Below are 16,391 nucleotides of genomic sequence, written 5' to 3' on the forward strand. Positions count from 1 at the left end.
TTTGTGTATTTTGTGCACAAGTACCCCCAAGTCCCTTTGCGTTGCAGTTTTGTTTTCTCAATTTTAATAATGTTCTTTTGTTCTCTCTTTCTAGATGAACATTTTCACACCTCCACACATTAAATTCCATTTGCCAACCTTTTTGTCCACTTACTGAACCTATCACTATCTCTCTGTAAACTGTTTGTATCCCTCTGGCAACTTGCTCTTGTCCTAAAGACCCATTTGGTTTTCTTACCTAGTGTAACTTTAATGTGACGACCACTGCAACGTGGCTGACCCTTTACTGCCCCCCGCAATGGTGCAAGCCACTCAGCTCAAGGACACTTAGGGAAAGGAAAATCTGTCCGTGCCGACGATACCGGTGAAAGAATAAGGGGGGAAGGATATGCTACCGGCATTACATCACCGTCGCTTAGGAATCTCACGCATAAATCTTTATTACATTTCTCAGCAATCCACGTGCGTATCCAAGGAAGGAGGTGCACCCGTAAAATATATGGAAAAAGAGTTTTGCAGTTAATACATTCAAACAAGCCTCTTTCTCCAATGTAGTACAGTTACATTAGGTTTCAGAGAATTTTTATTTTTATAAAAATGTTGTTCAAAAACAAAAGCAGCGCTGAGGAAATAAAATGTTTGTTATTCGCAAGCGGCACCTCTGCCACAACCAATGTTTTCGTCATAGCTTTTCTTTTAAAGTCTCAGAATGATTGAACGAAATTGTCCGACTGTTGTATTACAGACAACCATTCAGTCTCAGAATATGGTAGACTTACAGTGGGTGACACAAGAACATAAATATCTCTTCTAACTTTGCAAAATATTTTAAGGTATCTGTACACAAAGTCATTCACTTCCTCTTTTTAATCAAAAATTCAGTGTACTTGAAATGCTGTATATTTTAATAATATTCAAAGAGCATTTTGGCACATTTCTATATTATAAAACTACTGTATTAAACTATTACAAAATATGCAAATAATACGGTTTAGTAAATTTACAGCTGTTTTTGTCGAATTTTAATTCGTATGCAAAAAAACTTTGTACAAACTACTATTTTCATTAGAATGTTAATATTCTTTCTCAAGTTTCCTCGCTTTTAAAAAATAATTTCTTCCCATAGAATTCAGTCCCAGATGGAAGTGATCAAGGCGCCATTATGTGATAAATGGACAACAGTCTTTTTTTTCTGGCGCCCAAACGTTAATCGCAACACATCTGGGTTTACAAAATAGCACGTTCAACAAGAAACAAACAAAAAAATGTAACTGGGATGGTCAAAACGTTATATTTTTTGCACCTAGATTTTAAATTAAAATAATATATTCTCGTATTTTACACTATTTCAAATAACGAATTGTGATTCAGTTAAGTAATGATCTCTCCAAAATCTAATTTACAATTCTGTGTATAAAAATATAATTTATGGACCCCCAACGTAGCGTAACTTTGTCCAGAAAGAGAAAACAAGAACAGGAAAATGTGAGAGCGGAACACAAGATTAGATGCGTCGATGGTCCAAAGGGAACACGTTGCTGACGATTCTGAAATGTTTCACGATATCAGACTTTGTAGAAAAATATATTCTGCGCTCCTTGTTCGACCACACAAAATTATTTTCTTTCTGCTGGGGTCAAAGAGAGGTTCACGTGGGAATAAATTATCAAAGGAGTTTCTTTTTAAGGCCCTCGAAGTTCCAGGTTTGTTTTGGATAAAGGATTAACAAACAAACAAAAAAGCAGAAACAAACAATGAGAGAAAATACAAATGCAAACGAAATAAATATTCCCCCAAACCCCCAACAACAACAAAACAACAGGGGTCTCAACTGAAATTGTACTTGATTTCTCTCTCTCTCTCTCTCTCTGTGTGTGTGTGTGTGTGTGTGTGTGGTTCATTGTAAAAGTTTCATCTTGGGTGAGTTTCCCCCTTGCTGTTTCCCCCTTGCTGTAAAAAGATTTCAGCTGGAGTCCAATGTCATTCCCAGTGGGTGAATGGATGCCTCGTTCAAAACCCATCTGCCTATTTGATACAAGGCGTTGGAGTACCAGTGGACGCCGTCTTCCGGGACAGTACTGTTGGCTGTGAATGGGTCACTGAGTGAAAATAAGGACTTGGCCGCGTAACTCATTCTAACCGGCAAGAACGCCCAGTGGGCCAGTGCGTGATCCTCTATCACGGCATAGCAAGAGGCCAGGACCTGGTTGACCACGAGGGTGCCCTGGTCAGTCAGTGGGGCGTAAGCCCCTTCCATCTCCTCCAAATAAACCTTCTGAACGGTGGCAGCCCGCAGCCGCTGGCCGTCTCCGTCCGGCACGTAGACCAGATGCCCGGGTTTCACGTTGCTGGCGAAAGTGGCCCGGAACTGGGGCTGTCCCGGGCTCCGCCGCCGCAACCCGGCGAACAGCAAGTGAGCCGCAGTAAGGGACAGCTTCCTCCGGGGCTGCCGCGTCTCGATCACGTGGAAAACCTTGGTGGCCTCCCGGGCTCTGTCCAGGAACATGATAAAGTCGGTGTAGAACAGCCTGCCTTCACTGTCCGCCGCCAGCACACGGTCTCCCGCTCTCAGATCCTTCACCGCTTTCGTGGAACCGTTCTCCAGGCTCACGCGAGCTGAAGCTGGAAAGCAGCCTCCGGACTTTGCAGCAACTGAGTTTTCTATTGGAGAAGAAAGGGAAAGGGGTGGAAGGGGAGTGGGGAGAGAAAACATTATTGAGAATGATGCGGGGGAACTGTGTTAACGGAGGCATCGAGCAAGCTGTTCACAGACAGACAACGCAGAATACATTGGACATCATGGCTAACACTAGGATGGCCATTCTCTGGCATAACCCCCAAACACACCCACACCCCCACCCCAGGTGCCAGCAGCCAATCCAACCTACAATAGGCGAGGGGGGAATCCCTCACTTTAATAGAGGTCTTAGTGTTATAGATTTGTACAGCGCTGAAACAGACCCTTCGGTCCAACTCATCCATGCCGACCAGATTTCCTAAATTAATCTAGTTCCATTTGTCAGCATTTGGCCCATATCCCTCTAAACGCTTGCTATTCATGTACCCATCCAGATGCCTTTCAAATGTTGCTAATGTACCAGTGCCTTGGTAACCCTACTCGATGCCAATTTGCCTTGACACAGTGCCCAATAACTCCCCAACATGGATCAGGCTACATAAGGTCACCGGGAAATTTCTCTGTCCATAGATACTGCCAGACCTGCCGAGTTCCTCCATCGTTCTCTGTTTGCTTCAGATTTCCAGCATCCCCTATTTAATTTAATGTTTTTCTATTTTTCTAAACGACCTGTTCAGAGATATTATTATACACCTCTGAAACAGGTAGGATTTGACAGGGACAGCGACAATAACACTGCCCCACAAGAGGGCCTCTTATACAGGTGTTCAGTCGATCTTTGGACGCGGTAAAATGTTTTGTGCCCGCCCGAGCACTTAATCTTAACATCAAAACAGCGCCAAACATTGAACTTTTTTGTTGGGAGCAGAGCTCTTGCTTCGCCCGGCGTATTAACTCACTGCGCTCGGGAGATGGCAGTATAGTTCCGATCCACGCATTCCTCTTCCATAAGACATTAGAAGTTTTAACAGCTGCAATGCAATCGGAACCTTAAATCGACTCTAACGTTATTCTGCCTGCCCGCTCTCTGTCACAAACTAAGTAGACAGGGTTGAGTCTGGCCAAAGGGCAGTTTCTAGGCGTACTGGAATTGCTATAATTCTGTGAACACAACCCAGGGATAACCTTTGTTCATAAAATTATCCCTCCATACCGGGGATCAACCTGGTGAACCTTCTCTGAACTGCCTTTAAAGTGCTCTTGTATTCTAGATGTGCTCTCTCTGAGGGTTGTGAGTCTTTGGAACTCCTTGCTGCAGAGAGCTGTGGGGCAGACTCCTGTGTATATTTGAGGCTAAAATAGGTTATTGATCAGTAGGTGAATCAAGGATTACAGGATCTTGGGTTGTATTATGGGCTTAATCGGGATGTGGCGTGCGGAGTTGTGAATCAATCCTGTCAATCCTGTCTTTTTAAGATGGTCTCCCAGGCTTCACATCCGGGGATGCTCCTAGTTGAGTCCGTTCATTTTAAGTTATAGGCTCGCGGTCTTAAGGCTCACATTGGATCATTGCCTAACACTCGACATCAGCGTCTTTGGACACTCGCGTAGGCTACGCTTCTAAACACTACAATTATCGACCAGCAAGAATACTTCGTTATGCATTAAATGCTAGAAATATCTAGAAAGTCAGGCAGCAGCGCTGGCGACAGAAACAGAGCTCATGGCTCGATTTTAACGCTGGTTTTTGAATGGGTTAAAATCGAGCACAAATGGCTAACGTTTCTGGTCAATAAGCAGTTTTGAGAATTCATCGAAAGTTTGCTCTCTGTTCCACCCTTTATCGGTGTTGCCCGATCTGCTGTGTATTATCAGCATGTCCTATTCATTTCAGACGCCCAGCATCCGCAGTATTTTGCTTGTTTGATTGATTTTTAATGTCTGTTTGCTGTTTATCCCAGTACTTATAGCATTAAAGAGGACGGCATTTTGAGGTAACTGGCTGGAAGTGGGTTGCAAGGCCCTCCAAACTGTCAGAGAGAGAGAGAATAAGAACCCTGGGCATAAACGACTACTTCATAGCCAACCGCAAGTGACCTCTCAGATTCCAATTCCAATTGATCAATCACATCAATGTACAACAATAAACTGAAAGACAACTGTAATTAATGTATTTCTCTACATCATACTGACAGCATCGTTTTAGGATGGGAACAGCTGGCAGACCGCTTTAAGTTCAGTTCAATTGTTGGTCGCAGCATCAGTTCAGGAACGAAGAAGAGTTTTGGTTTACCTTCATTGCCCTGCCCAACCTCCCCTGTAATTAAGACTTCCATCTATTTAGCATGAATCTAACCGATTTGGGATAGTTTATTCTGTTAGTATCTGACCAAATAGAGTTTTGCCTGAACTCTAAAAAACCGCTAGTGACCCCTGAATACTTTGCTCACGAGTTTCACAAAAATACTTTCCCCAGGTAAAACCTCCTCCAACAGACATTTTCCTCCCTTCTTCCTAGATCTTCCTGCTTTTCTGTGAGAATATGCCAAGTAGGCTGTCTTCTTCAAACCTCCAAATTCTGCATCCTCTGGGACTGGACAACCTCCAGTCAATTTATCTCCTAAAACAAGAGATCAAATTGCATCCAGCACTCCAGGTAGGCCTTCGGTGCTAATGCAACATTTCTGATTCAATCACACGCTAGCTGCGTTTTGCTTTTAAATCTATTCGTTCATGGTATGTGAGTGTGGGTGTCATTGCCTAGGCCAGTATTTGAAGTCCACCTTACTGTGGACCTGGAGTCACACTTACCGGGTAAGAACGGGAAATTTCCTTTTCTAAAGGACATCGATGAACGAGATGGGTTTTAAACGATAATCACTTGGCCCTATTAGCATTTTATTCCAGGTCTTTAATGAATTTAAATGTCATCATCTGCTGTGATGGGATTCAGCTCTTGATCCCAGAACATTAGTCTGTGGGGTTCTTCTGGATTAGCGGCCCAGTGACACTAGCACTACACCCTGACTACTTGAGGGGAAAATGCAAGGGACAATTTTAACTAGCTATCCATCCGGACCCCACATCTCTTGCTCGCTGTGTTATTTCAAGCAAGTACTATGTAGCACAAGAACATAAAGGAAAAAGAGGCCATTTCGGCCACTCAAGCCTGTTCGTCCATTCAATGAGATTAGAGCCCATCCTTACCAGGACTACATTGACCTGCTTTGCCTCCATCACCATTTCCGAACCAGTACCACCACCCGCAGAGGAAATGGTTTCTCTCTGCTTACCCTATCAATCCTTTGAGCATCACAAGTCCAGCGCTACGCCATTCGCGCTGGAGGCAATACAAAACCGCATCCGTATAGAATTAAAATCTACTAGTCCCGCTTTCTAATGAATCCGTGCTTCAACCCTTGGAAGGCCAATATATCTATCCTGAATTTGATCCTCAAAACTGAACATATTCCTAGATTCTTGAGTGAGAGGCTCTGTGGATAGTAGCAGCCCTTCCTGCACCTCCCCCCTCCCTCTTTTAACCCAACTCATTTAGAGAACGAAACTGGTGCTTTAGCTTCACTTTAGCTAGGGCTCACTAGCGTTTCCTCCTCCTCATTTCTGCATACACATCCGTAACTCTCTCGAGAGGTCTCACCCATTTATTGAATACATTATTAACTGTGTGAGAGAGTTTTTGTGTTAAATTGTCGAGATTCGGGGTAAGCCTGGGAAATGGGAACATGACACGGACAATGAGATGTTGGGCAAGTCACGACAGGGTCAGACAGGGCAGGGTTCACTAAATAACCCATCCGAGTATGCCACTTTTACTTAGCCTGTATTTATAAAAGAAAGCTCTAATTTTCAGCAGGCGGTTATGAATCACAGCCCCAAGACCAACCAGGCATGCAATGACATTAGGTTCCTACTAAAACAAAATACCGCAGCAGCTGGAAATCCCAGCTTAAAATAAAAGACAAATCAAACAAATGCTGGAAATATTCAGCAGCTCAGGCAGCGTCGATGGGGTGAAACAAGTGTTGGCGTTTCAGGTCGGCATGGTACTGGTTAAAAGGAGAGGGTTCAGCCTGTGTCTGGACTCAATGCCAACCAGCAGTCACATCAGCGTTCACTGAATTTCAAAACCATACAAAAAGTTTTGATATTGAGAATTATGTTTGTGCTTTTGACGTTACATATTGTACTGCCGTGCTGTGTATTTGGATAAGGTAGGAAGATAAATACATTGCTATATATATACGTATGTACGTCTGAGACTAGATAAATAAATAACATGTAGATTGAGAGACAGATAGATATACTGAGATAGATAAATAGGTAGGAAGATAGATGAAAATAAGTAGATAGATAGAGCTAGAGATAGATAGACAAAGATAGATATAGATAGATTGATAGACAGATAGATAGATAAACAGAGATAGATAGATAGATAGATAGACAGACATTTCCATCAATTAAGTGGTAAGAAAATGGATTGACAGAAATGAACAAATCAGTTGCGGAATTGTTTGATGATATTTCCAGTTTCTATAATCCATGTACTGATTAAACCGCAAAGACAGGTTATTCCTCTTTAGCAGAGTCGACTTTCTTTATAGATTGGGGCTCATCTACTTATCTACCCCTTTCACTCCTCCCCCGTTCAGTACCTTTTCCGAAGAAAATCAGGGTCGAATCTTCAGAAAGAGATCTATTATCGGACGGGTCGCAGTCAATTCATCTCCCTTTAACATGAAGCTCTAAGCAAACCACTCAAAAGCAACTCTCAAGCCGTTGCATGTGAATGTCTCATATTTTAGGCGGATATTCAAGGACGCGAGAATGTAGAGCAGGATTGGAAATGTCTGAGAAATCTGGACTGCTAATAGTGGGAGGGAAAATTGATCGCTGGATTAGCCAGAAACCAAGGGGCAATTTGCCTTCATTCTGAAGAAAGGACAGGAACCATCTCATAGTCCCTAGCCCTCACACTGAAGAAAACAAAGTCCCGTCTGTTTCTCGGGAAGCCACTGATTAATAGGGGAGGAGAGAGAGAGAAAAAGGAAGTAACATTTTATGGATTTGTTAACGAGTTTCTCACCTCTGTTTCATGAAACTGATTTGCAAAGCTTGCCACAGATTAAATGCAAGAGAAAAAAAAAGTTGGTTGTTTTCTGGACGGGGATTTGTTTGGAAATAAGGGTTGGGGACGGGCTAGTGTCGGAGGGGCGGGATAACACTGAGAAGCAGAGGCAAGCAGGGTAGAAGTGCTGGCGAATTTTGCATGTGAGTTTGCTGCCGGTGACAATTAAAGCGGCAGAAACTCATCTGAAAAGCTGCTCTGTGTAGTGAGTGTGGGAGTCGAGGTGGGGAGAGTGAAGGAGGGGGGTGAGGCTGGGTCCATTGCAGTCTAATTAAAATCCGCTAAAGGGGCCGTATTGTCAATCTGATTCAGCTAATGGAGGAGACACTCTTGGAGAAAAAAAAAGTGGGTGGACGTCTCCACTTTCTTTCCCAGCTCTTGGGCTGTTTGCTCAGGTGCACAAGCCCCTGTTGTGTTAATTCACACACACACACTACACGCCAGAATGCAGGCTCTTGCGAGAGAGAGAGAGAGAGAAAACAGCCCGGTATTTGCACAACAGGAACAGCACTGTTCCGTCTTGCCTGGCCACTCGAGATGTGTATTTGAATTTTAAATAACCAAGATTGCCTTTAAATGCAACCCATTATCAATGCCCCCTTCTCTCATTCGGCCCGTCTGACAATGATTCAGGAGCTTGAGACAATTCGTCTTTGCATTCCTATCTCTGGGATCATACTTTTAGCAAATACAGATGTAGAAAGCGAATCTTCCTCGCCGGAACGCTTTTTTTCTCTCTCTCTCTCCTTCTCTCCTCAGCAGACAGCATATAATCTTCTCATCTGATTCCCCGTCATGAAATGGTGGCGGAACAAACGGATAGGAGACTGAGCTAACAGTCTTTTCCAATAGTCCGCCTGGTTTCCGTCACACGCCCCACATGACACAGAATGGAATGAGCCGGTGTGTTTAGAATTTTAAGTTATAGATTTGACACTCTCCTATTTAAAGTGAGGCCCGGGATTACACTCGCTTTTAGATGAATCTTCACGGAATTCTTATCTCTAATTCAAGATCTCCTTTGCTGTCGCCTGCCCCGGGCCCGGTAAATCCTTTATTAAGACAGTGTGTGGCGTTACAAGCACGGTGAATGAGCTTTATGTACGCTTGTGTCTGTGTGTATGTGTGTGAGAGAAAGAGACAGAGAGAGACTGTGTGCGTTCGTGTTCCTAAAACAATATCCCAGAGAGCAAGACTGCACCGACTCACAGAGCTGGAAATCATAGGACACTTAAAACACAGACGGAAGCCAATCGGCCTATCACTCTCCCCTTCTCGCTATGCAACAATTTCCAATTCACTGGATGCTCTCGTCGACTAAAGGAAGGCTCAGGGACTGTTCATCTGAGGCTACACCGTCTACCGACTGGAAGCCCTTTGTAGTGGTGTGTGAGAAATAGACAGGCAGATAGATATAAAAGAGTTCGGTAAATATTCGCAGGCAGATTGGAGCTGGGCACCTTTTGGCTCGGACTCAAACAAGTCAACCAAACGGAGAAAAAATCGTCAAAAGAGCTGCAAAACCATAAAGCAACGATGAAGGATTCAGCAAAGTCTATATCGAAAGTTTGTCTCAGTTCTCTCCCTAATTTCCGATAAAGAATCCATTACTCACGATATCATCGTTGATTCCTTTCCCCGATTGCTACATTTGTATCTAAAATAAGTTATCTATGGAGTTACGTCCAGCTATCTAAAACACACCGCGCTCAGAAAGTTATAAATTGTAGCAGAATTGCGCTGGGGTTTCCTTGGGAAAATCATTAATTAGCACACCTTGAGAGTGGAGGTGGAATGGTGCTTACATTCAGATTTTGATTTCAAGCTATTGTTCATATTTTGAAGGGCTCTTGGAACTATATTCATAAAGAGTTGGCCGCGCGTTCGCTCATTGACACTTCATTCCAAAGTCGTGTCTGCCCGGACACTTGTTTAGAACGGCTAGTGCAGTCTTTTGGTGCTATAGAGAACTGGTTATCTTGTCTGTCCAAGGAGAGTTTCCATTCCTTGTACATCAATCAGTCACAACTGAGTGCAGATGCGACTGTTAACAGCGACCTCTTTGGCTTGTTAGATCCAACATGACACCCCTGATAAACTCGGCGTGGATACACTGTAATTTTAGCAGTCAGTCAGCTCCCCACTCTTTCACTACTCAGTTGATCAGTGACCAACCGGGCTTGGCTCTTTGGTAAACATTGGGGACGTTTATTTGCTCACGTAGGTCGGGATTTGCCATTTCAACATCGCCCCCTCCCCCAATCCCCGCCAATTCCACTCCCCCAGTGTCCAGTGCTCTAATAGGGAGGCTGGTCCTAACAAGACAGAGAAGCGGGGAGCTTGTCAGTGCTTCCAGCTAGGTAAAGTCCGACACCCACAAACTATGTCCACACTCTGGCAGTGGGATGTACCTCTATAGGACACCCTCGGAAAGTTCCGCCCTTATTTGTGGGCACCTTTTATTAGTTTGGCTCGGGGACCTGGAGATTAATCAAAACTAAACAAATTAAATGGTTGGATTATGAACCGGGACAGTGATTATCGCCTCTTTAAGAGTGCATCCTCATTTATTGCATCCTTCCTACCACTCACCATGAATTAATGACCCACATTATTTATTACTATATCAGTGGGACTCCGCTGTAATGTTTCAGCGCCCCCAACCCTGCAGGGAGTGCCAGGAAGCGATGGCTGGCGCCTGGGGTGCCTCGAGATTAAAAAGTGTGCAAACGCAGGTATGAAATATGGCCATGTTCATCAGGAGCAGTCCAGCCGACCTTTCGCTTCTTTTAGTGTGTGTGTGTGTGTGTGTGTGTGTGTTGGGGGGGGGGGGGGGGGGGCGCGTGGGTTGCAGGGGGAAAGGCGGCCACTTGCTTTACAGCGCTCCCTCACCTGCTTTGACCGAACAGTGAATGTGGGCCTTGGATTCGTAGTAGACCCAGTCGAAGCCCGCCTCCACCGCCAGCCTGGCCAACATGCCGTACTTGCTCCTGTCACGGTCCGAGGTGGTAATGTCCACTGCTCTGCCCTCGTAATGCAGCGACTCCTCCGAGTGATGGCCGTCTTCGTCCCAGCCCTCTGTCACCCTGAGCTTCACCCCGGGCCATTGGTTCATCACTGAGATCGCCAGGGAATTCAATTTGTCTTTACACCTCTGCCAAGAACGCCAAAGAAAGGATAGAGAGAGAGAGAGAGAGAGACAGAGGTAAAATCATTGAGCATACCGTTGCGTTTTGGTTATGAAACAGACTGTAGCATTTAATGACGGGAACACTCGATATTTACTTCAATATTGACCAAATAGGAACATAGAAACAGAAGGAGGATTCGACCATTCGGGCCTTCGAACCTGCTAAGCCATTCATTGTGATCGTAGCTGATCATCCAATTTAATCAGCTTTTCCCGATTTTCTCTTATATCCTCTGATCCCTTCATAAGATATTGTCACTGGACTGGTAAACCAGAATCCCAGGCTAATATGCCGAGGATATTGGTTCAACTCCACCTCTGCAACATACATACACACACACACATACATACACATCCATGCACATACACACACCTATATGTACGTACGCTCACATATACATACACATACAGACACCCATACACACACATACGTACACACATACATATACATACACACACATACGTACACACACATATACACACGTGCCCACACAAACACACGCACCACACATGTGCATATATGCACACACAGATGCACACACTCACATACACACATTCGCGCACATGCACACATTCCCAAACATACACACTTACGCACACATACACACTTACCCATACGCACACTTACAAACACACACATACACATCCATACGCAGTTACACACCCATACACACATATAAATATACACACATATACACACGTACCCTTACATACACACTTGAATTCAATAAAACATAAATTTATCCTTTTATAGGACACGTGCGCACAGGGGCAAAAGAACCGACAGTTTCATAATGATTTGAATATCGGGATCTCCACCCTCAGAGTACTGTACACGAGAGGGCCTACGGCCTGATCAATAACCTACTCAAACCCTTGTGTTCCTCCTCAGAACCGGCGCTTTCGTCAATTTCTCTCAGCTCGATCGCTCGCTGGTGGAATTGAAAAGGGTAAAGTAAACGAGAACCAGACCTCTGTGTCCACCACCAACTCTGACACGCCCTGCTGATTGCTGGTCTTAGGGAGCCAGCTCCCCTGCTCAGGGTCAAGAAGCCTCAAAGGGTTACGAGAAAATAGGGCGCTGGGGCGAGTCATCTCAAGAGCTCCCGGTCAATTGATTCTGGAAGATGTGGGTTCCTCCCTCCCAAGTCTCACATACATAGACACCGAAAACTTTCACCCGAGTTCTGAGCTAAATCTGCACTGATCTCGTACGGACGGACGGGGGGGGGAGGGGGGGGAAGTAGCAAGATAGGAGGATGTAGCTTTACAGCTTCTAGCTCTAATCTCGGCGTGGATTCGGCGCTGGGATATTTGGCCTTCTCCAGGGCAACTATACACGGCCCCAGACCAATGTGTAAAACCAATCCGGGCCCACAAAGGCCCTTTGAAAGCACAGAATGTGTGTGTGCGTGTGTTTGAAGGGGGGGAGGGGGAAGATGATGACATAAAGAGAGAGCTAGTTTATATATGAGAGGGTGAGATGGGTGTCTTGCTGCCTGTCTCCCTAGCCCTTTGCCAGCGCTGATGGCATTGCGCTGAAGAAGCCAGTACTGTGTCACATCGCTGAGGGCAGTCCAGATAATGCAGTGAACATTTCTGCCCTGGCATCATTGTTTATCACTCCTCCGGCATTAGGATCCGGGGCAAAACGAGCCAAAAAAGGTGGTGAGCGGACACCAACAAATCAATGCTTGTCTCGGCTTGGCCGGGAGCAGCACCGAAGTTGGAAGGAGAAATGAGATTGAGATGGATGCATCACGAGAAAAGAACAGTGTCAGAGAGAAAGAGCGTCCTCAAATGACCCCTTCTCCGTGTCACTTTCTGCTCATACCCATACACAATACCGCCCTCCCACACATACTTACACATACACATACCGACACACACCCATAGTTGCACACACACTTACACACATACACATACATACATACACAAATACACACACACACGCACATTCTACCCAGCACCTAGTCAGATCCCACTCTTTATTTGCATGATCTGGAAGTTGCCCTTTGCAAATGGTCCCAGCCACGTTGAGAGCTCACTCTAACCGCTAAATCAGGTCACTAACGCGCAGAGATCCGCGGCAGACTGGGAACCGGGCAGGGAATGTAGGTTCAAAGAGATGCCGCGCACCGCGACTCCTTTTACAAAGTAAATTCTGTGCAGAAGCAGCGGATCCGGGGAGTTCGTAATCTCGGGGCTCTGACCCAGAGACAAGGTCGGTGAAAAGCGGCGGGGGGTGGGGTGCAGCTCCTGTTCAGGGCCTTCCTGGGCCGGGGACTGCATGCGGGTAATGAGCAGCTAGCAGCCCAGTGCAGAGTGACAGCCTGGCGGACGCTCTCTACAGCCAGGACGTGTCCAGCCAATCTCACTGACATCGGGAAATGAACTGAGAGACAGAGAGACAGAGAGACCAAGTCACTCTACAGCTACATGCCCACAGCTCGCCGCCGCTGTGAAATGTAGAAACTATGGGCTCAGTTGGTACATCCCTCACCCCTTATCCCCGGTCTAACCAATCCCAAGTTCCACAGGGAAAGAACCAAATCGGGGGCAGCCATACGCAACGGTGTGAATTCGCTCATACCTAGCCGTGCCTCATTCACACAGCACCCTCCATCCCTCATTCACCCCGTCCCTACATCAATCCCGTTACCGCCCCCGCGCCCCCCCATCCACACATTCACTCGGTCCTCTGCATCAAACATCCATTGCCGGGCCAGGGCTGAGGTTTCTCACTCCGGGGAAGGCCTGGCTTAGGGTCGGTGGGCGGAGGGGTTGGGTCGGGGGGATAGATGGGGTGGGGGAGAGAAGGGGTGCTGCTGCTTGCCAATGAGAGCTGAACTTGACCTTCGAGAGAGAGATAAAAAAAAGCTGAGGGGGGGGGGGGGGGGGGGGAAACCCAGGCAGGACACGGGCGTGTTGCTGACGGCTTCAGAGTGGGAGACAGCGACAGAAGGTCATAAGTTCAAACGCTGGCAGCTAATGCAGGATCCGTGTAGAGATGCAGCCTATTCCCAGGACATATCCTCCCTGCTCTGTTCACTCGGCTCCGTAGCCACACAGCGACGGTACCGGGGGAATTCAAACCACAGTCAGCGATTTCTGAACCAAGCTGGAGGAGAAGAGCAATTTTATTTCGCATTCCTCTCCCTCCCACCCCTCTGTTCATGACAGAAAGAGATTGAGTTGCAATGACTCCTGGTTATGGAGAGAGAGAGAGGGAGAGGCGACGATGAAACCGTAGTCAGTACGTGATCGATAATGGAAGAGGAAGTGGAGCTGAAAATTCGAGACGTGTGTGTGTGGATGTGAGAGAGAATGTGAGAGCGAGCGAGAGAGAGACTTTGAGATCGCTGCCGGAGCATGAAGCAAGGGCGGTCAGGCACTGTCGTGAATCCTGGCAAAGGTTGAGTGCAGACGGTCGCCCCTTCTCAAGGCGATTGGGGAAGGGTGGGGTGTGGTGCTGGGGAGCTCGGTTGTAGCACAGGAGAGCTCCACGCGTTTGCTTGTAAACATTAAACCACTCCAATCGCTTAAAAGGGTAATATCGGCGCGTCTGTATGCGGAAATTTGCACACCACCCCTCCTTATCTTTCGTTGTCACCCCATGTGTGGATTAAATACACAATGGAGTTTTAGACGCGGAGATATACGTTAAAATCCCACTAACGAATGTCGGTGGGCCCCACCAACGCGGTACCCAGCGCCTTATCCTGGCCCTAGAGAGAGGAACTAGCTCTGACTCTGTCATTACCTTGAATCGTGCCCTTCTTTAAAGAGATGTTGCCGGCCAGCCCGTTGCCGTTTTAAATACGGATCCGGGCAAAGCGAGCGTACCCGAACACTCTCACTCGTCCTTCTTAAAGGGAATGTCAATATATTCGGCAGACACAACAGCGCAGGATAAAAATGTTGATGTGAACCCCCAGCTCAATACACAGCCAGGGAGAAGGAAGGAAGGACGGATCGATTCTCCCTTCCTGTCTCTCTCTCTCTCTCTCTTTGCTATATTTAGAAAAGGCAGCCTCATTAAGTCATCCCGGCTCAGATCTGCGAGGTCCAGGAGCTATTTTAATTGGAGAGACACGGCAAGATGTTGAGAGAGAGAGAGAGACAGAGGATTAAAAAAAACGTCAAAGGGACGGTCCGGTGTGGTATTGACTTGAAGGTGCCTCTGTCGTACACTGTGATAGATCAAAGTCCAGTGGCACAGACAAGTGTAAACACATTCACAAACCCAGTTTCAAGATGCGTTGCTTGCCAACAGAATGATAATAAGAAAGCAAGAGGCTAAATAAAAACCCGAGAAGATTCAATCTATAAAGTTTCCTCCAATCTTGGACCCCCGCCCCTCGGGCTTTCTCCGTAACCTGCGGGACATACCCGTCCAAATAATTACTCCCAAAAGGAGGGAAATGAGGTGGGCGAGAGGGAGAAACGTAGCAATTTGCCCCCCATACCTGTGTCATCAGTCTGTCGGCCCCCGTGTTCTCTTCGTCCTTAAAAATAATGTCCGGATTGTAATTGGGTGTCAATTCTTTGAACCTCTCCGAGTTCCTGGTAATCTTGCCTTCGTATCTGCCACTTGCCCCCAGCGTCTTCTCTGCCACGTTGGGGATGTATTGCTTGTAGCCGAGTGGGGTTAGTTTTCGGGGGTGTCTCCTCCGCCCGTAGCCCCGGCCAGGTCCACAAGCTTTCACAGGCGAGACGAGACAACAGCAAATCAATCCCACGAACACAATTCTCGTCAACATCATGTCCACAGAATCCAATCACTCGGGGGTTCCTATTTCTCTGTGTGTGTGTCTCTCTCTCTCTCTCTCCCTTTCTAGCCTCGAATTCCCAACAAGGCAGGTGCTGAAATGGCACGTTTCAGATCCCCGATAACGGTTACACATCGGCAGCCTTCACTGCGTTTTTCTCTTGATTGTGCATCTGTGTGTGTGGAGGGGGAAAAAAAAATGGAAAAAAAAATGGACTAAATGCTGTTTAAAGGATACGAGACCTGGAGACGCTTCAGAGAGACTGGCTGTACAGCAATGTAATATAGCTTCAGAAGGCACAATAGTGAGATCTGATTGGCCAGCCGGCAGCTACAAGCTTCTGATGTCTCTCACCAAAACCAACAATTTCCGAAAATTCACCTGAGGTCTAGCGTATCAGGAGCGGGAGGAGGACTGCTTCTCGTTATGAAAACATCAATTACAACTTGTTTTCATTGCCACGTCTGCCCCGCCTTGGAAATGCAAATCAATTCGCCGCCACTGACTGACTTGAGCGTAAAGTCTCCGCGACTTGACATACGGAACGGCGGAGCGAATCGCTGATCGAAGTTCCCGAAATTGTCCCCATTTGTAAAGACGGTCTTGTTAACAGCTGCCATCAGGCGCAACATATCTCTTATCTAAAGAGGTTTTTGTTTAGAGAAATTCCGCCGCATGCAATAATGGCAAATGTATAAATGGCAA

At 46.3% G+C, this 16,391-nt stretch overlaps 1 protein-coding gene across 1 annotated transcript; it reads right to left on the reverse strand.

The window, feature by feature from the left end:
• Window positions 1-621: 621 nt before the first annotated feature.
• shha (sonic hedgehog signaling molecule a) lies at window positions 622-15,965 on the reverse strand. The gene is made up of 3 exons (XM_020523495.2): window positions 15,384-15,965; window positions 10,617-10,878; window positions 622-2,661 (listed from the first exon to the last, which is right to left on the reverse strand). The coding sequence occupies exons 1-3, from the start codon at window positions 15,678-15,680 to the stop codon at window positions 1,964-1,966; spliced, it is 1,257 nt and encodes a 418-aa protein (XP_020379084.1). The 5' UTR covers window positions 15,681-15,965; the 3' UTR covers window positions 622-1,963.
• Window positions 15,966-16,391: the final 426 nt, after the last annotated feature.

The sequence above is a fragment of the Rhincodon typus genome, chromosome 2 (assembly GCF_021869965.1).
Source record: "Rhincodon typus isolate 14 chromosome 2, sRhiTyp1.1, whole genome shotgun sequence".
NCBI classification, from domain to species: Eukaryota; Metazoa; Chordata; class Chondrichthyes; order Orectolobiformes; family Rhincodontidae; genus Rhincodon; species Rhincodon typus.